This window comes from Idiotropiscis lumnitzeri, chromosome 7 (assembly GCF_059441095.1).
Source record: "Idiotropiscis lumnitzeri isolate Australia: NSW breed Sydney's pygmy pipehorse chromosome 7, RoL_Ilum_1.0, whole genome shotgun sequence".
Classification (NCBI taxonomy): domain Eukaryota; kingdom Metazoa; phylum Chordata; class Actinopteri; order Syngnathiformes; family Syngnathidae; genus Idiotropiscis; species Idiotropiscis lumnitzeri.
This window is the reverse complement of record NC_142397.1, coordinates 8,254,246-8,275,989: the sequence shown is the minus strand read 5'-3', so window position 1 is coordinate 8,275,989 and position 21,744 is coordinate 8,254,246. Positions and strand designations below refer to the sequence as shown.

Sequence of the window (21,744 nt, the reverse complement as noted above, 5' to 3'; positions counted from 1 at the left end):
TTATATTTATTTATTTTTTTGGGTGAATTATACTTGATTATTTAGAGCAAATTTCTTATAAATCTAATTTACAACTGTATAGACTGTATAATTATCAATATTTATTTGTACATGATATAACTTATTTCTGATTCCATTTTTTTTTATTTCATTAAAAAAATTTTTTTTTTTTACAAGCTTCTGTACAACCTCCTTCATTCCCAGATATAATAAACAGGTTGGCAAGTATGCATTTATATTTTTTCTTTTTCATTTTAGCTCGATGGACGACCGCCATAGCAAGCCAAATTCCTTCTTTTTCCATACTTGGCAATAAATGTTCCGTTTCCTTGCTCCCATTTTTACAGTCACCCTCGTAAATGTCACGGCCGTGTCCACCCATACTCGGAGTGTCTCTGAATGCATAATGCCGAGAAAGAAAAGGAAGCGAACGGGTTACAAAGGCGATGACAAGCAAGACACCCTACTGTGGGCCCCCACTGCTCTTTGGCCCGGAGTTGTACGGGTTGCTATGGTAACCAGATGACCGCTAATGGCAACTTGAAGGCTAAATTGAGGAGAAGACGACAGCGGAAAAGAGCAAATCAGAATAGAAACGAAACACCGTCTCTTTCGACTCCATTATACATCGACTTGACGTCACCTTCAATCTGGCCGTCCATCCATCCATCGTCTTGCGGAAATAATGAGGTGTGTATTAATTGCGGCAGTGCCATATGCCGCCGCCAAACATCCTCGCTTACTCATATTGATGCCATCAAGCCTCTTCCACATTAGTCTCCAATCAGGTGACGCGTCATCATTTTAAGTGTCCGAGGTGTTAATAATGTACTAAAAGGTTAATTACCAGCATGTGCTGGAGAGGAAAAAGCACAGAAGGATCATATTGTTCTCTTGGAGACAAAGTGTCGTGCTTGCTAATGGCGCCATAAAAAAAAAAATAAAAAAATGTACGCAATTGGCTTTATGGCGTTTGCATATCGTAGCTCCAGTTATGAACTATTCAAAGGTTGTTTTTGGAGCGGATTGACAAAGTTTGTTTTGAAAAATAGACACAGCGGTTTACATTGAGGTTGGATACGTCACAATCGTTTGAGGTTGCACTGCGACACAATTGAGATGCTTTGCTCCAGAGTGAGAGGATTTGTTTCCAAATGGTGGCATAGGGACGAGATCCTCAGCTTGGGAAGGGGATATGAAACGGATATGAACGAAGGTCAGTAAAATGTTAGTAGAGGACCTCATTGAAATAAACTGATCAATGACATAGTCATGGACACGTCTGACCCAAAAACTACATGAATAACTGTATATATATATATATATATATATATATATATATATATATATATATATACAGAGTCATTTTATATATCTATATATATATATATATATATATAGATATATAAAATAACTCTACCGTACTAGGATGTGATTCCAGCTACAAGCTTAATTCGCGCCTGTTGCATTAAAATCAATGTGCAATGTATCACGTTTTTTTATTCCCCACAAGTTTTGCATCTTCACTGCGAGAATTGTCGGCTTTATATTCCTCTGACATGTATACTACTGTCAGTTTATCAAGATAAACATCCGTATCATTTTCTCGGAATGATGAAACATGGGTTGAGATGATATTTTATTCTGTCATCGATATTTTTTTGGTATGTAAAAGCATCTTTTTTTTTCTTTTGTTTTTATTGTTATTCTTTATGACACCGGCTCAATTCCGCTGTCTTTACTTTGGACGATTTCAGCAACTGTAGACTGATGATGCTATGCTTTTTAAAGATGCGCCCTCAGCCCAAAGTGCAACAATTTATCTTCCTTGTGATTCAAGATAGCAAATGGATTATGGCAGTGAAAAAAAACAACAAAACAACATTTGACTCTTTCTGTAGTTTCTTCACTCTCTCTTTTAGTCCCCTGTGGGAAATACAATATATATCTCAACAAATCTAAATTGAAGCTAAAGCAACTACTTTTTTTCCCTCCCCAAGTTAAAAAAAAATAAATAAATAAAAAATCTCAACATATTGAATGACTTTTATCCTTGAACATTTCTTGCCTTCAGCATTTCTCAGTCCTCGGGGATTCTTGTTTCATTTCTATCGTTGCGCAAGACACTCACCCGTTCCAGAATGATATGCGACATGGTGGCGTTGGCGTCGACGATGATGGTGGGGGTCTTGTCGTCTCGTATCTCCTTCAGGAGCGGGGTCGGGTCCTGGCTGTCGTCGAGCATACGCACTGACAGGGTCTCCTTGGAGATGAGGAACTGCCTGAGGAGCTGCTCCAGGTTCAATAAGCCTGGAACGCACACAAACACACACAGTGGATTACTTGTAATGAAGTGAAGACTCCAAATTAGACTTGAGTAGGCTTAACACGGATAACCTTGAACAAAAAAGTTGAAAAGAAATTGTTGGAGACGTGTCAGAGGGGTGAGAACAAACTGGTGACGACCATTCGAGGAACTTGCTCGTCCAAATATTATATTTGAAAAAATATTTAGGGCTGGGAATGGATTTAAATTTCCAAAATGGATTCGATTCCATACACAATGGCCCGATTCGATTTGATTTTCGATTCACTTTGATTAATTTTCGATTCAATCAACAATTTCACACAGTACCATTATTAACTCATTCGCTACCATTGACGCATATAGACGCCAAAAAGTACATTCATTTTACCCGGGCTGGCATTAGTGATGGGTAAATGAAGCTTCAAATCTGCTTCATGAAGCAGTTGTAGTATTTTTGGACTCCTATAGATGGCACTCTAGGATCAACATTTGACTGAAAGTTCACTGACTTGCCGTTTTTTTAAACCCTTTATTTAAACCAACAGTGCCATCTAGAGGACTCAAAAATACATTCATTTTTTCACTTCATTTTCCCATCACTACATGCCGCCGTGATTTTTCACACCTACATTAAAATATTTGAACAAATAATTACCACTATGGCAAAAATATTGCGTTGCCATCAACGGGTATAGACGCCAAATAGGACATTCATTTCACCTGGGCCAGTAATGCACGGAGACAGAGAATGAAATGACATCATTCACTATAACTAGACTGTGAACTGTTGCCAACTGGTCTATGGTTGGTGGAGACAGCCAAATTTAGAATATGGTTTTGCGATTTTGTAACTCAGTTTTTTTTTTTAACACGAAACATAAAGTTGGAAGTGATGGTATTGGAAGGGTTAGTGGAAGAGTGCGATAAACATATTGTTCTCTGTTCCAAGTAGCCCAACTCAACAATCAGATGCTTGCGGTCATGTCGACAGTAAGTGTTGCCGAAGCTGACTATAATAATAAAATAACAAAAGGCAACGATTGGAATTTCTCCGTTTTTATTACAGTAATAAAATATTAAATATTAACCTCTGAAGAGATGCCAAGGTAACTTTCATGTTAATTTGTCGAGGTCTACGCTCTCTAATAATCCGGGTTGGATTTACCTTCTTCCTATATTGGAAATGAGCCAGATAACCTCTCAGGGTCTCTGCTAAATATATATGGATGCCAAGTGACTCGTTACCTGCTGCCAGGAGCCTTTTGATTAAGTTGGCTATGTTTTAATTAGTGCAAATCCCTCTTAACGTACTGGAATCAAAACACTGTATTACCGCAGCGATGAGCGGACGGTAAATTGCTCGAAGGCTTTTTGTCTGCGAGACAGCACTCACACAAGATCACATATTTTTGTTCTGCATTGGAAAATTGTTTCGTGAGCACATATTTTGTTTAGGGCTGGGTTTAAAAAAAAAATATCGATTTTAATCGATTTTCCTTTTCATAGCCTGTCGGTTTATAAAACACTATATTGATATTTTTAAATCATTCACTGCCAGCTAGTGATGGGAAAAATGAAGCTTCAGATTTGTTATTTTTTGGCACTCTCTGTACACTATTGGGTTGAAAGTACACTCGCTTGCCATTTCTTAAACATCTTTATTAAAGACAACAGCACCATCTAGAGGAGTAAAAAAAATACAACAACTGGTTCATGAAGCAAATTTGAAGCTTCATTTTCCATCACTAGCGGCATGGTTTCGGTGGTCGTCTCCCCAGTAGGGTTGTGGGATCGATGATCATCATCAGTGCATGAATAAGGAATCAGTGTGAAGCGCTTTGAGCGCCTCGCAGATGGAAAAGCGCGATACAAGTGGAAGCCCATTTCCCCTGTTGGTTGCAAGGCTGCGAAAGCTCATCATCTCCCCGGCATCATGCCTACCAGTGTCAGTTTCGATGTCTCCCCGTCTGCATGGCCATATATTATTCAAAGTGTTTGTTTTGCAATATGTGGACACCCATGACATGGGACCTCCTCTCCCCTGCCTTGAACGTGTCATCCCGGCTCCCTCTCTCTCTCGTACGACACGGAGCGTCTTTGATGATCTTGAAATAGCTTCTACTAAATCACCCGTCTCTGTCTGCCTGCACAGCAGCTCATAGAGACATCAAGTACAATTTCACGTAGATTTTATGACATCAGACAGTGAACTGTGTCTGACGTGGCTGCATACAAATATAGCGACACACAAGGAAGTTCACGCTCGTCACGTTCAAAGAGGTGTTTTTCAACACTAGGGTGCCATCATTTCTTACCGTTTGTTTTTGGGGAACCAGTTTGCTTCGCCTGAAAAGTAGATACATTAATTACAATATATTATTCAACGTGTTAAATTATTAACAATTAATCGAGGATTTTTTCCGATTAACTAGGTGAAAAATCTCTCTCTCTCTCTCTCTCTCTCTCTCTCTCTCTGCCACAATAGGCTGCAGACAGTACAGTGAACGAATGTTACAGTAGCAGAGAATAAAATCCACAGTGTGCGCCGTCACCTTTTGTGATGACTCATCATTTAGCCTTCGGCATAGCAAGACCTACTTTTATGACTTTGCCTCCAATGTGAACTTTCAAATTTACAGCAGAGGAGATATGTCAAAATATTGAAGTGCCAGCGTAATCACCGCCCCATTAACCCAAAATAACCACGGAGGGGAACCATATTTCATCGCTGACTTCCATCAGGTGCAGTTGCTTGACACACAGCGGTGGCGTTGAAAGTTTGACCTCCAACATTCAGGTGCTTTCTTTCATGGATCAACTAAGAACTCAAGTTGGAATATTGGCCTCGCGCGAGAGACGTACACGTTTTGTAGAAACTGGGAATTTGACGGCATTTTCTTCATCGACTAGTCATCAATCCTGTTCCTCGAGGTTTGCCGTCCTGCCCTGTTTTCCATCTCAAATCATCAGATAACCAGCAAGGTCTGCAGAAGCTAGATAATGATCCGGATTATTTGAATCCGGTGTGGCAGGAGGGAGAAATGGAAAACAGGCAGGACACAGCAGGAACAGGATTGAAGACTCCTGACTACTCGATGATGGTGGAAAATTCAAGTCAAGCAAGACGCTTTAGTCAACAATCAGAATCAACAAAATTCTTTCTTCCGCAGAAGTGAAATGGAGCAAAATGCTAGTAGTCAACTACAAGTAATTGCTATTTTTTTTTGTGCGTGTCGATGTGTGTATTTTTTTAAGAAAATGCCTTTGTTGATGAAAAACAATCAAAAAGGGACAAAGCCATTACTCTGCCATTTAGTGCGAATGCAGCACCAGGGCCTCCGATTTTGAATGTGGGTCCACCTCATTCTGACACCTCAGATGATAAATAGCGCCTTGTTATACTCTTATCCACTAAATTGCCTCCCGACCACTCACTTTTAGATTTATGCACCACTTTAGTTCGCCGTCATTATATAGGAGTCACTCCACCGCTGCTAACGCAAAAAAAAAATGTTCACCTTGAGGAAAGATGTGATTCTTGCATCAATGAGAGGGGCGGGTGGGCGTGTTCGGAAGGTAACGCTCGTGAGACTTTGGAACACGCACTTGATCAGCTAACATGATCAATTGGAGCCACGTGCCGGTTGTGTCATAAGCAGACGTGGTGTTACTCCCTAATAACAGCATTACATTGTAGATTACGCAACAAAGCAATAAAAAACAGAAGACAATCAATTCAGAAGCAGCCTAGCCTCGATGCTATTAGCCCCGACCGCGTGCTAGCTAGGGATGGGTAAATGAAGCTTCAAATCTGCTTCATGAACCAGTTGTCGTATTTTTGGACTCCTGTAGATGGCACTCTCTGATCAACATTGGGCTGACTTGCCATTTTTTTTAAACCCTTTATTTAAACCTACAGTGCCATCTAGAGGACTCAAAAATACAACAGCTGTTTCATGAAGCAGATTTGAAGCTTCATTTACCCATCACTAGTGCCAGCTAGCGTTTAGCAACAACTTTTAAAAGACGGCTAAATATAATAACCTCCAATTATCTCACGAAATCTCGAGTTTTATTGGAATGACAATCAATTTGTCACGGCATTCAGATTAGCTTTAGCTAACCTAGCTTGTAGCATTGTTGTTTCATCTGACAGCCTGCTCTACAGCGAGCGGTCGAAAGCATAACTCAAAAGACATTTCTGTGTTTCCCGCTTCTTTTCGTTCGTTGATGTCAAGTTTACGAGAAATTGGGACACATTCTGTATGTCGTGAACGCGCATTTGAAGGGGAAAAGGACAAGACGAGACGTAAGGGGCGCTATCGGGCTATTTGTTGGGAAGAAATTCAATAAGTCGCAGTAAAATAACTCGTGGCTGAAGAACATTGCTTCATGTCTCTTCAGACAATTTCATTCGTCATTAGACAGAAAAAAAAAACCAAACCCTTACATCTGCCCACCAATCAAATACCCGAATGCACTAAATGAAATGATTTTGCCAGCAGGGCAGCGTGTTCAGTGAACTGACGGAACGAGAACATGGAGCGCCTCTCGCCACCATGGCAGGTTAATCACCATTATCAGTCACACTAATGTATGCCAAGCCCTTCAATTAAGCTCGCAGAGTCAACCTTCCACCTTTCTGCACATTCCTTTAATCATCAAGGTGTCTTGATAATGAACCCTAATTGGATGTTACAAATGTGGATTTCATGTCTGGTGTCACTTCATCAGTCGCAGGAAACACTTTTTTTTTTTTTTTATTGTCGTTGGGATTTTAGAAGAACAGACAGGATGTTCAGTGCGTTGTTCTTGACTTGTGGACACAAACGAGAGTGCGCAGAGGTAATTGTGTAGTTGTTCACATAGCTGATTGTTGTGCAGTCGATGCAATGTCGCATTCGCTTTGTGAATTTTAGTTTTGGCCAGTGGTGGACGGTCAAGGCCTTCTCTGCTGGTCTAACATAATCAGGAAAAAACTAAATCATGTTGCTTCACATTGATATCCTAGTGTTGTATTTATGGGTGAGAATTTTTGTCCAATCAGAATTCAGCCAGCTCGTGTTGCCAGGCAGATTTCACAATACTAACCTAGTGTTCAGAAAATACACAAAATAAATCTTGATTTTTATTTTTTCTTGGGTCTGTTCTGTTTTAATCAGCAAAGTTGTTGCCATGTTTTTTTTTGCTTTTTGCTGCTGCTTATATGCAGGTGTGCCTTATAGTCCAGAAAATACTGTAAAAAAAAAATCCTTCTTAAGTTGCATTGTATACTTTGACACAACATAAATATATTTGATCCTTTATTTCAGTTACTGCACAATTGCTGCACCGGGATATTGTTAAAACATTGCAACAACATTGCATCATGAGAATTCGAGCTTAACTAATATCGTTGTTGGCGCACAACCCACCTTTGGGCACAATTACACCGCCGCTTCGGTGTGTCCTCGGCCATCGTTGGAAAATACGCATGAATTGGTCACACCCTATTAAGCTCTCGCTGGTGTGGATGATTAATGAGGCCAGAAAACGCGGACGAGCCATTGACAGCATGCCGCCAAGCCAATGTCTGACTGCAACAGTCAACGGGGGGAAGGGGCGGAGCTAAGGGGAGCTGGGACCAAACGATTCTGGCGGACAAAGCGAAGCGTGCTGCCGCTTAGTTTTCCACTCAATGGAAAAAGGTTGAGTGGAGAGCATGCCATCATTTCTCATTTTCGGAACAATCTCCCATTTGATGCCATTGAATGAGACCAGTGGTTATCCGGCACCCTCTTCGAACGACAATTTGCTTATGCTTTGCTGCCCAACAACATCTTCAACAAAACGTTTCATCCGTCCCATTTCCTTTTCAAGGCGTTTGCAGCTCAGCCACAGGGAGGAAATAATGCTTAAAATTGGTTTGCTTGTGTCCCAAAACACGCAAGTTGACGTCCGAAGGGCGCCTTTGAGGCCTGCGTTATAATCAATATTTTGGGCCAAAGCTGTAAGGTGTAATAATCAACTCTCTGGTCACAAAAAGAGGATGGAAGTTCAAAATGACTGAGATCTACCACTAAACACCAACTGTGCATACTTACTTGCATTGGACACGATCATGAAGAAGAAGGAGACTAATAAGACCATAATAAGCCAGTAATAAAGTAAGCGGATTTGAATAATAAATTAGGCAGCTAATGATGTTTAAAATAAACTTCTGCCGTTAGATTCTCTCCCACGGCAGCATCATGCACAGATGCTTTTTTTGGGGGGGGGGGGGGGGTGCTGGTGGTGGGGTTGGTTGTTTGGGTTGCATAATGGGGTTGGGGCTGAAAATTTTTATGAATAAGGCCGGGGGGGTCGAGGCCGGAACGGTACCGAGCTCGCGGCCGGAGGGAGGGAGACTGACCGGCCAAAAAGGGTCAAGATCAAGCTGGGTGGTTGGACATGTTTCAATTCCAACTGCGTGCCGTTTGATAGGTTTAATGTGTTTCCGTGAGTCGAAGTGAAAAGCTGACAGTGAAACCAAAGAAAAAAAAAAAAAAGGGTTAGCTGGTGCCACTGCGGGTCATGGTGTCTTTGTCCAAGGAGTTGTAATTACCGCTCGCTGGACTCCGAGAGGGTGGGAACAGGCCATGATTTAATCTTCCTTTTCTATTTGCGAAAATAAATTTGCCTCAAGGGGATTGAGAGGCTTTTTTTGAGGTCATTCAGTTTAGTATCTGTGGAATCTAACGAGTGCCTTTGACAAGGAGTTGGTGAGATGTGAGATCAATGCCGGTTTTCAACTACAAAACGTGCTCTCCTTTTTTTTTTTTTTTTCATTCATCTGTCAACGCTTGATCCTCATCAGGTGGTGTTTAGGGAATACACAGAGACAAGCTATATTTAATTTGCATTTCAAGATGATGATGATGTAGTGCAGACTGTTTATTTTGGGGATGTTGGCATCAAGCACGCTTTGCGGATTGCAGCAGCTGCTTCAGACAGTGTGTCAGAGGGCGAGATTTTGATAAAGTGCTGCATCTGCTGCTGGAGCACAGTTGTTGTGCAGCTGGCATAGCTTGGTGTGTCAACACATCTTAAAGGAAAACACGTGAAAAAAAAAAATAAAAAATGTTTGCACTTTGTCTGCAGGTGTACGGATATGGAAGTTGGCGAACATGCTCCCCGAGTTGTTCTCTACTCACAGTCGGCCTGTGCGCAGACTAGGCAGGCGGCCGTGCTGTTAAAGAAGGTGAGAAGGCTCGCTATAGCCAGACTGACATCCATGTTGGTCGGCCGCAGGTCCAGAGTGGTGAACCGAGGGAACTGCACCTTGAGAATGTCTTCCGGAGCCACTTTCACGTAGGGCACCTGCACAGAGACAAGGACAGCAGGAGGACAATTTAGGTCAGGGGTGGGCAAACTTTTTGATTGGGGGGGGCCACAATGGGTTGCAAAATTTGACAGAGGGGCCGGACCAGGAGCAGATGGATGGAGTGTTTTGGTCACCTCACCTCATTGGAGAAAGAAAAAAAAAAACTAATTTTAAATGAAAGTGAACAAAATTATCACAATAAAATATGTCTTTGAAAAACCACAGAATTTAGAAAATAAAACATGAACAAGGTTTATTCAATAAATTTTTTTCAGGTTCAGCGGGCCGGATTAAAACGTTTAATAGGCCGCATGTGGCCCCCGGGCCGTAGTTTGCCCACGTCTGATTTAGGCGGAAGTATTACCAGAGAGCATTTGAACTTGATTGAATGTTAGCAAGTTTGTTGGTTTGGAAAATGAAAGCAAGGTTATTAAGAACGATTTATCGTTTTAGGACGGATATTGCGATCTCAGACAACGCAAATTTGAGATCGTCAAAGCTGCTGCGTTTTTTTTTTTTTTTTTTAAGAGCTCTGGTGCTCCACGCTGACGAAGCAAGTCACACAAACCAGCGCTGGACTGATTTATAAGGGGGAAAAAAGCATTGCAATGTCTGTGAAGAAAATTCAATCGAAATCACGATATCTGACAGAAAAATCGCAATACATTTTTTTTCCCTAAAATTGTCCATCTTTGTTATTTTGTATTGTCATTATTATTTGATCACCTCATCCAGATTTCTGACACCACCTGACAGTTGTCTGAGAACTAGTAGCCGCAACCTTCCTTTCAACCGGCTTCAAATCAGCTGACGATTCTATTTCTGACAACATTTTTCACAGAAGCCTGAGGAGCGAAACCACTCGAACCACTTCTGACATTCCTGAGGCAGAATTCTGAGGTGTTGTCTCCTCAACCTGGATTAGATCCCGGGGCGAATCACAGCTAACCATCCCTTTTCTGACACAATTTGTCAAGGAGGTCATCGGAGTCACATGCTCAACATCAATTTTCTGACACGATCGTGATCGTTGTCTGAGGAGTCGTACCCTCGACCTTCATTTCAACTGGCTTCTGAGAAAGCCTGACATCTCACTTCTGGCATCATTTGACATAACCGCAAGCATATACAAAAAAACCACATAGTGTAAGTGACGGAAAACATAAAAAAAGGAGGACGCCAACAAACAAACATCGTGTGCGCGCCCGAGAGTGTTTTTTTTTTTTTCTTTTTTTTTTTGCAAGTCAAAGAATACTATCCGGCAGCAGACACGTTCTCAAAACACACAATTTTAGTCATCATATCGGAAGGATCACAGAATTTATTTTCATACCACCCACGAGAACAAGCCACTTAAAACAAATTCGAACAAGACTACAGATCAGATTTCGGGTGATGTGACAACTGCAAAAATAAAATAGCAGCACGTATAAATATAATTGCCGGTGTGGTTGGTGAAGTCAGCATCCATGTACCATCATTCACTTTATTATCAAAGAAAAATAACGTAGGCTCACCGTTCCATTGAGAGATTATTTATTAACATAATAGATTGCATTTTGTGCTTGCTAATTGTGTCCAAAATCCGGGCTGAAATCCTGATTTAGTCGTATTCAGACAAAAGGAAATCATTAATTAGGAGAAAAACTATACCGTGTTTCCCGTGTCATTGAAAATTAAGACACAGAGGGGAAGAAAAGAAAAGTCAGCCAAGTCTTTCGTGAGAATCAATAAATATACTTCTCATGCCCACTTCAAGGGTGGGCATACAATCTTCAAATTGATTACGCTTGTTCTCACCGTGTTTCTTTGCCGTACGTAGCATTATAAATATGTGTATCCCCGTGTGGCCTGTAATTAAATCCAAGCAACCCCAATTGGACTAAAAGTTGTTTCTGACACCGGCGTAGTTCTACTGCCAGGGAGCAGAACCTTGAATGTTTAACACACGATCGGGAATTCTCTGAGCAACAGGACTTTTAAATCATAACGCAGCGTGTTAAACTTCAACGGCAATAAAGGTTTTATAATGGCAACTTCTCCGTGTGACACCGCGCCAGCAATGTAGATTATCACAACAACAAACTGACACTTCCTAAACATCGGATAACATAATCCAAGTTGCATCAACTTTGTATTTCCGTCCATCCATTATCTGTATCGCTCGTCCTCATGAGGGTCGCAGGCGTGCTGGGGCCTATCCCAGCTGTCTTTGGGTATTAGGCGTGGGACACCCTGGACTGGTTGCCAGCCAATCGCAGGGCACACAAAGACAAACAACCATTCGCGCTCACACTGACACCTAGGGGGAATTTAAAGTCTCTAATCAACTTGCCATGCATGTTTTTTGGAATGTGGGAAAAAAATCTGAGTACCCGGAGAAAACCCACGCAGACACAGGCAGAACATGCAAACGCCACACAGAAAGGCCGGAGCCGGAATCGAACCCACGACCTTTGCACTGCGAGGCCATCGTGCTAACCAGTCATCCACCAAGCCGCCCTTTTGTATTTCCATCCACTATCTTACCGTTTGTCCTCACTAGGGTTGCTAGGTGTGCTAGAGCCTATCCCAGCTGTCTCCGGGCAGTGGGCGGGGTACACCCTGAAATGGTTGCCAGCCAATCACAGGGCACACAAAGACGAACGACCATCCACGCTTACATACACACCTCGGGGCAAGTTAAATTAACCTAGCATGCATGTTTTTGGAATGTGGGAGTACCCGGAGAAAACCCACGCAGGCACAGAGAGAACCTGCAAACGCCACACAGGAAGGCCAGAGCTGGAATCGAACCCTGTACCTCTGAACCGTGAGGCGGTCATGCTACCCAGTCGACCCCCCCCTCCAGAATGAAATTAGTGTCTACTTCAACGTGATAATGTGACCAGATCGTCACGACCAAGGTGGACTGTGAGTGGCAAATGGGGTGAGAGCGAGTAGCAGGTGTTGGGTCAGTCATCTGGCCAGGCATGAGGGTGCAAGCCCAGTGGGGCTTGAAGGGGATACTGGAGGGCTTGCTGAGTCTGAGAAGAGCAAGAAGGAAGGCGAGCCTCTTCATCACGGCAGATTGCCTGTCTGGGCTCTTCTCAACTGCAATACATTGCCTTCCTCCTTGTCCCCATATTCCCTTGATTGGTTTTCAATCCTTGCCCATTGTTGTGTAATGGAGTCCCTTGGTGACTGGATGGATGGAGGTGCGGCTAGCAGTGACAGACCCCCGTCCCCCGCGACCACCCCCAATGGAACACTCAAACCTGTGGAAGAAGGAGCACTAAACCTGGATAACAGTTGCAGAGCTCGCCGAGAAACTTAGCCCCGCTTTGGGCGTATCTTTGATCGTTCCAATTGGATCTGTCCAATTGTGCACTTCCCTTTTCGAAGTTCTGTCACTTTTTCCCTTGTCTTTTCACCTTGGCCTGTTCCGTTCCACTAACGTCTTGAAATTCTTTCCCGGTGTTACCTTTGTTACTGAAAAGCAAACTTCCTATTAGGAACGAGCCGGGAAACGATTAATTGCTCGTTCCAAATTTGGCCAATTGCGCGGAATTGATAGTGATTAATTGTGTCTCGAGGCAAAGGCGGGAAAATGGATAGCGCTGCTTCGCGGCAACGAGCCAAGGTGCAGTTGATAGTTTCCTGACTGAAGAAGCAACAAAAGGACGTTCGTATTTGGTTCATTGCGCAAATGTTCCTCAAATGAAACCGGAAAGGGCGGCAGCTGAAACGAGAGATTTTCAAGACTTTCCACCAAATATCAATCACTATGATTAGCCGGCGACCAGTCCGAGATCAGAAAAATCAGCTGGGAAAGGAAGAAGAAGTCAATATATCATCATGGAAAGAGGAGTTCAGCACTATCTCATCAACTCGGCCCCTCGTGTCAGCAATCACAGCAATACGACAATATGAATTGATTACCTAAGAGTAGCCGAGCAATGTTTTGACTCAAAGGTGCTCCCAAGACAGAAAATCAATGTCCCGCATGAAGAACGGCGAGCTGTCAAGCGCATTTGAGGCATCTGCCACACTTCTTATCTGCAACCAACAGCTCGTATAATTCACCCGTAATGGTCGCTTTGTCGGAACAGTAAAAACGTTTGTAACATCTTAACCATAAGACTGGTTTATTTCCAGTAATATTCGTCAACTTTTACAGTTAATAACAGTTTAAAATGGTAGCAGTTTGGATTCTGGAACAAATGTTCGTACAAAATTTATTTCATCCTCGTACGACGTGGGAATAAAAACCGAGGTACGTAATTTGTTCCACTGATTTCGAGCCTCAGTTTCCATTCATTGCTTATTTCAACCATATCTAATTACCGTATTTTCTGGACTATAAGGCCCTCCGCATAAAAGAAGCGGCAACTATTTTTGAAAAAAAACAAACAAACGAGAAAAAAAAGAAAAAAACACGGCAACAACTTTGCCAATTAAAACAGAACAGACCCAAGAGAAAAAAATAAATCAATTGAGATTTATTTAGTGTATTTTCGGAAATATTGAGCGCCTACTACAGGTGAAAGAAAAACCCACGGAAAAGCCGCAGCTTTGTATTAGCCGCATGGTTCAAAATCTAGGAAAAATATAACGGCTTATAGTCCGGAAAATATATTTTTAATATTTTTTATTTATTTAATTATTTTTATAAATAATTTGGAATATTTTCCCTCATCCTGTTTTTAAGGTTAAGGCCTACGTGTGAAATGCACGGCCCGCCACTGGTTTATATTAATGGCAACAATTTGTCAACGATCCTCAGGTGATGTGAGAGAATTTTTTTTACTCTTCTATTCTATCAGGCAAGAGAAGATGCACGTATTCGTAATTCTCGCGGGGTTGTGTGCATCTGCTCATCCTACCTGGAATTTGTATACGGAGTATCCGTGTGCTCTTGTCCGCCTGCACATATGCACGCGTGTGTTCCCTGCAGCGTGACAGAAGGGATGGCAGGTCTGCCGACCGCGGCTTGACAGGCGTTTAATGAGGACGTTCTCACGGGAGCGAACAAATACAATCTCGGCCCCGCTCACAGCAGGGGAAGAAGATGCACCTTTGTTCAGCGGCAAACACACGTCAACGCAATTACGAGATGCTTACATTCATTATTGACGACATTACCCGCCGATTTGCTAGCATGACCTGAAACGGAGCCGGAAACCTTCGATTGCCACGCCAAGCCATGTCCATTGACTTCATTATGTACGCTAATGATGAGACTTAGAAGTATTGTTTGGTTTTTAACGCCGTCTTGCTGGCGGCCATGACAGCGAGGACAAAACGGGTTGGTCGTGAGAAAGTATTTGTGGGGGCGGGGGTGCGATGGTGGGGTTAGGATACGATGGGCAAATGTGACAGCCTGAGCAGAGGTTTGTGCTCCACTGGGCGCTATTTTAGCTCACCTCAGCTTTTCCAACAGACCATTTCTGGTCACATTCAAATAATGGTACATTCAAATTTGCCCTTTTACCGAGCCAGTGTCTTTGCAATGTACTTCATAAAAACACGTTTTGTCTCAGGGAATGAATTGAAAACTACATATTTAGAATCAGGGACAGTCTCACACCTCCGACATGGCGCAACGTCTGTATTTTCTGGACTATAAGGCGGACCCGTATATAAGCCGCAGCAACTCTTTTTTGGAGAAAAAAAAGATATCCAAGCCGCACCAGGCAAAAAGGCGCAGTTTTCTATGTTAAAAAAAATTTGTTGTTTTCTGCATCTACAGAACGATTTTGTACTGTGAATGCACATAAACAGATGAATAAATAAATAAATAAATAAATAGATAGTGTCTTTTAACACGGCAACAACTTCGCTAATTAAAACAGAACAGACCCAAAAGAAAAAAAAAAAAAAAAATCAAGTTTTCTTTAGCGTATTTTCTGAACTATAGAGCGCCCCTACTGGCGAAAGAAAAAAAACACAGAAAAGCTGCACCATTGTATTAAAAAAAAAAAAAAAAAAGTAGTGGCTCATGGTAGTAAGTCAGTACAGCAGTGAAGTCACAAATTCAGAAAGTCAGAAATTGGCATTCCATCCCATTGACGGAAAAATACGTATATACGTCCTGGATGGTTGCCCATTTTAGGGACGGCAGACTCGTGAATTATTTTTTTATTTTTTTTTTTAAAGAACGAACTAAGCAAGGATGGAAGTGGTTTTTCAACTGAATCGTCCCGAATCGGGTCCTGTACCCACAGACGGCCATTGCATTTACAGAAAACACGCAAGACAGCCTGTCATGCGTGTCTTATATACCAATACATTCCTTCAGACCGAATGTGAACTATCACGACGCGGCACTTGCCTCGTGTGTGTTCATTGTGTTTGTAGGAGGTGACGCCATCATTAGCCAGTCACATTTTTGTTTTTTGGGGGTCAGGGACGCCGACTGGTAAAAAGGTAAGGATGGAAGCGCAAGCTACTGAGCCAGAGTTATTTCCCCGTTCTGCAGTCAAGTGTGGAAACCTTTTTCTGCTACGTGTTTGCTGTGAACCCAAGTGGAGCTTGCGAGGAGGTGAGGCAGCCATATGGAGAGCAGAGTCATAATGTGGAAGTACATCTGTTGGCTTGAACCTCGAGCGGCAGGAGTGCGAAACCTCTTAATCACAACACTTTTTATGGGTCATCAAACATGTCGGGAACGGCTACGTGCATTCACGCAGTTTGGCGGTGACGTTTCAAGGGTGTTGTTTACAGTACACAAAGTCCTGCCGATTAATTAGCACACATCACAGGCTTGGATGATGAAAGGGGTGCAGCTGAAATTGTTATTTGTCGTCATGCGCCGGGAAATAATTTGCGATGGGCAGAACCAAGCGTGTTCTCACAACCATCCATCCGTTTTCTGAAGCGCTTATCCTTTTTGTACAAAGCTGCGAGCTAGTGCTAAGCTAACCGCTGTATTTTCGTGTCCTCACTGGTGTACAAACTTCCTTCATCTGCCGCTGTGATGGCGAGAGGCTAACAATGAAGTAACAAAGAAAATGGCAAAAAACTGTCTAGCCGGGCTTCAGTGAATTTAATTTTTCTTGGTAAACGATATATTTTTTTCCGACCACCACACTTTACATCAATGTAAATTTACAGCTAGAATGGCTTGTGACGAGGAAGGTACAGGCACATATTCAGATTTTACACCAACGACAATTTAATGTTTGTAGATTGGAACATGCGACATGTATCCATTGTGGCTCAGTTATAATGTCAACTCATTTAAAAAAAAAAAAAAAAAAGGATATACAAGCCGCACCAGGCATCGTTGTATTAGCCACATGGTTCAAAATCGAGGAAAAAAGTAGCGCCTCATGGACCAGAAAATACGATATATTTTCTTTTTTTTAATTACATTTTTAAAAAATTATTTTTAATATTTTCTCCTCATCCTGTTTTTAAGGTGTTTAATTCGCTATTTGAAAGTAGCGGCACATAGTCCGGAAAATACGGTATATTTTAATTATGATTTTTTTTTATTATTAATTATTTATTTATTTTAATATTTTTTCATCATCCTGTTTTTTAGGTGTTTAATTTTCTATTTGAAAGTAGTGATTGCATATTTTCAGCCAGGCACAAAAATAATATCCAAAAGTCAACATTTGCCGTTTCAAATGAAATTATGTCAATTATATTATTATTTAAGCATCCGCTCAGAGTCATTACTGCCATGGGAGCAGGCTTAATTGCATCTGAAAATGCTGTGCTGCAAGGAAATATCTAATATTTACAAACGTGAAGACCCAAAGGTAGCCTCTGCTTTCTGGTGGCATTTCTCTGAAGAAATTCAGCGTCCGTTAAGTGATGGTGCAGATTGTGCCTTGAGGGACAGAAATAGACCCCCCTTTTTGACAACGGAATCAATTGCAAATTGAACAAGTGCATCGCTATTTTGTTGCCGATTGTCCATTAGAGTGTGAGGCTAATTAACTTGATGGGGATGGTTCTGCGGGGCAACGGGAAATGAGAGCTGGCATGTGGTGGACCTCCGTGAACCCTTTTCATATTAAGCACGTGATGAGAGATTTTCTGTCAATGATCAGCGGTTGGAATTCAAATAACGCTGACTGAAAAAAAAAATCATAATGAAAGAGAAAGAAGGCACAACATGGCTGCAGCAACTACGCCCGAGCAACCAACTCATCGAGGTGTCAGTCCCGGCAGCGAGATCTCAATTTGTGGTCGTAATGAGCCCGCTTCAGGTCCCGGTTGCCGAGGATGGAGCAAGCCTCGTGATAAAGATGAAGTGTGCTCCGGCTCCCATGGTGCCTTTTAGGAAAGTGGAACATTGACCACGAGATCTCATCTCATTGATCAGACGGTTCACGGAGGAAAAAAGTTCATTTCCTCCCGGAGTCGGTTTCTCACTCCAATGCCCTTTTTCCTGAGCCAGTGTCTTCGCTGCTGTACTTTGTAGAATGAGCAAGCGAGAAACGCTGGTCAACACTGGTGACGTTTTGTTTTGGGGAATAAATCGAAAAGCACATATTTAGATTCAGGGACAGTCTCACACTTTCTACATGATTGAATTAGGAAGTACAGCAGCGAAGTCACAAAGAGTCCAAGATGGGCATTCCATCCCATGGACGGAAAAGTCCGTCCATTCGTTCGCACATTTTAGGGACGTAGGCTAGAGGATGAACTTTTTTATTTTAAAAAAGGCTTTTAAAAAATGGCAAGTCAGTGTGCTTTCAGCCCAATGTTGATCACAGGGTGCCATCTAGAGGAGTCCAAAAAAACTACAACTGGTTCATGAAGCAGATTTGAAGCTTCATTTACCCATCACTACCCAATTGTGGTAACTGGACATACAAATTTAATACAAACCCTGTTCAAATTATTATTTTTTTTCTGTGATATAATAATAAAAAAAAAGCATCAAGCATACTTTTCCTGTAACTTTTGTTACATTGGATCATAACACACTTCTTATAGTAAAGCTTACATTTATCGGGAAAAATGATTATTATTAAATTATTATAGATATTATAATTATTATTATAGAAATGTTCACGTTTTTGTCACATTTTTTATATCACAAAGAAAAAAAAGAATTTGAACAGTGGCATGCCGATTTTTACATCAACTCTAAGAAGTCGCCATAACAAATAATTGCACTATTTTTAAAGGTGCCTTCGAGAGTCACATTGCGACATACTGATGGCACATTAAACCGGACATAAATGGAATACATGACTCATTTTATTAGGCAGGCAGACGCAGTGTGAATTTTAAACTCACTTTTAGATCAAACTCCATCTGCCTGCCGTTGCATATGGATGAATCGACACTGCCTAACACAGAAATAAATATATATATATATATATATGTATAATGGCAAATTGATTTACAAGAAATGACCATAGAGGGCCTATCCATTCATTATCAGCTTTTATATTCGACATTCGACGTTTTAAAGGGCAGCACCTGGTGTGAGGAAGGCAATTGCTGCATATCGTCAACCTCCTCCTTAGCCTCTTCGGAAGTCTTATTGGAGAGTGGCGTAAAAAATTCAGTGAGTAGGTGGATGGATGCGTCCCAAGTGACTGAATAAAGACATCTAAGAAGACTGGCGACAGCTCAAAGCAAAAAAAAAAAAAGAAAAAGTTGAATGAGAGAAACAGTTTGCGGTCGCTCATTTTTTTTTTTTTGTTACTCATTAAAATTCACCTTACCATTTAAAATGTGCAGTTCAAGATTATCATCATCCACGACTGAGACCATATTAAATCCTATCGCAGTATTGTCTTTGAATGTGTTCTGATATCAAACACGCCGACTTTGCGACATCGCCGGGGTTTAGCAATTATAAAAAATATATAAATAAATAAATCAAAATGTGTTTCATGTGATATCCATCGGTCGCAAGGATGCTCGTACAAAACACTTTCAAAGCAATCCCGTCAGTCACTGCTTACGTCATGACGAGGAGCTTAGAAGGTCGAAAGTTGAAAAGTTTGTTAATTGTTTGCATCAGCAATCTTATTTGCATTTGATTGCACCACTTTGATAACTTTTGAGATCTTCACAATTTATTTATTTCGCATTTTTTTTACCTTCACTATGGGACTGTGTTTTTCATTTTTTTTCTGATAAAAAAATTTCATTACATGAAAGAAGTGCAGAAATAGACCGGCCATTCAGGAAAATCAACATGTTCCCGAAATTCCTGATGGCCACCACATTCCTGAACCAGCCTGATTTTATTGGGCTGGGAAATTCAATGTGTTTAATCTTTATTTTTTTCTTTGCGAAGCTAATGTATCACAATGACCAAAATTGAGCATGCAGGAATTTCCATGAACGCCGTTTGACTTTGAGCTGCATCCTACGACCGGAATGCATAACAGCATCACAGCGAGCTTATTAGCTGCACTTTGTCTTTCTTCGACTCGGACTAGCCTGCGTCGATTGAGATCAAGCAAGCACCTCGCCACCATTTCGAAGCAAGTCACAGCTTTGACTTTGCAAGATATAAAACATTCAACACATTTTTTTCCCCTCCTGCAGCTTTTCATGCTGCACTGCGATCATTCAGATGACCGTCATCTGATTAGTATTTCTTTCTAATACTGCCTCAAGTGTCAAAGCAGCGCAATTTAGTTGGACACCGCACGAGGCTAAATCGTGTACGTCATGCTCAATTACCAGCGTTGACATTTCTGCCATTCCTGTAATTGAATTAAAACGACGTCGCTTTGCATTTTAACTTTAGTGTGATCACGTCGTCCTTAGTTTTGCATTCTGTAAAAGCTCCCGACTGCTATTTTAAAAATTCATACGATACCATTAACCGAGTCGGCATGTATTACTCCTCTTGCTGTGATTCGGGATTATTCTTCTCATCTTTCCCACACGGAATGAATATCCATCAGTTGGCTGTTCATTGAATCCAACATGCATGTTTTTTTTTTGGGGGGGAGGGAATGTAATACTTGGAGCAAATCTGTCTTCGTTTAATAACGGCATCACGTCACAAAATAATGAAAAAAAAAAAAAACGGCGTATAACTAGCAAATACATCTCCGCCATTTCTTCCTAGAAAATCACAATGTCCCAATAGTTGTCCGCCTCTTTAAGTGTTTTGTAAGCTTGATTTTCATTTTATTTTTTTATTTTTTTGAAATTGCATCCATTTCTTTTCCTAAATGAGTCAATGATTATTTTGACAAAGGCTATAAATGTTTGCGTTTTGCTGTTGAAATAGTGAACATGACCTTTTCTTGGCGGCATTTCGTGACTCTTGGCAGTTCACCAATTTCTTGAGCTGGTCGCCAAAAGACAAAAAAAAACGAGCAGGTTCTATAAAGCTTGTATGCTAGCCGGTTAGCATGTCTAGCCGTCTCTATTAGCATCACAAAATAAAACAAACAAACAAGCTAAAACAAATTCACTTGAAAAGTTAAGCAAAACTAGTGGATGGATGCCGTTAATATTTTGAATTAGAATAGAAGGAAATTATTTAGCCTCGATTTCATTGCTGATCATATCAGGATGACAGATTTTTTTAATTTTTATTAGACTGTAGTTTTATACAGTCTATAAAAGCTTACACATTTTTGAAAAAAAACTAAAATGATACTCATTCCAAATGGACTTCCATAGGAACGCCCATAAGTGTGTAGATCAACGTGACCGGAACGGTTGTGATGGGTAAATGAAGCTTCAAATCAGCTTCATGAACCAGTTGTAGTATTTTTGGACTCCTGTAGATGGCACTCTCTGATCAACATTGGGCTGAAAGCACACTGATTTGCCATTTTTTAAACCAACAATGCCATATAGAGGACCCAAAAATAAAACTGTTTCATGAAGCAGATTTGAAGCTTCATTTTCCCATCACTACAGAACAGATGAGACAGCCTTCCTCGATGTTGAGATTCAGCGCGATACTGATCGCAACTCTTTTGCGTGAGCCGCCTCGAGTGGCAGCCTTAACAATTCCCTGGTTTCCATTAGCAGCCTGAAGCACGTCTGACCTGCTGATCATTTACACTTGCGCGTTCGAAGAAGCCAAAGAGTAAGATGAAGACCGGTTGCTGGACGGACCGGAGGAAGCAGCAAGCAGCGGTTCGTGGAAATGCCCTAATAA

The 21,744-nt window shown here is 41.4% G+C and overlaps 1 protein-coding gene across 4 annotated transcripts in view; it reads right to left on the bottom strand.

Annotated features, from left to right (window-relative positions):
* The window catches only part of grik4 (glutamate receptor, ionotropic, kainate 4), a 246,026-nt gene that overhangs the window by 79,287 nt on the left and 144,995 nt on the right, over positions 1-21,744 (bottom strand). For all 4 annotated transcript variants that reach the window (XM_088300430.1, XM_088300429.1, XM_088300432.1 and 1 more), the window contains 2 exons: positions 9,481-9,646; positions 2,132-2,310 (listed from right to left, as the gene is read on the bottom strand). In XM_088300430.1, the coding sequence (XP_088156556.1) occupies positions 2,132-2,310; positions 9,481-9,646 (345 nt within the window). The remainder of the gene's footprint in view (positions 1-2,131; positions 2,311-9,480; positions 9,647-21,744) is intronic.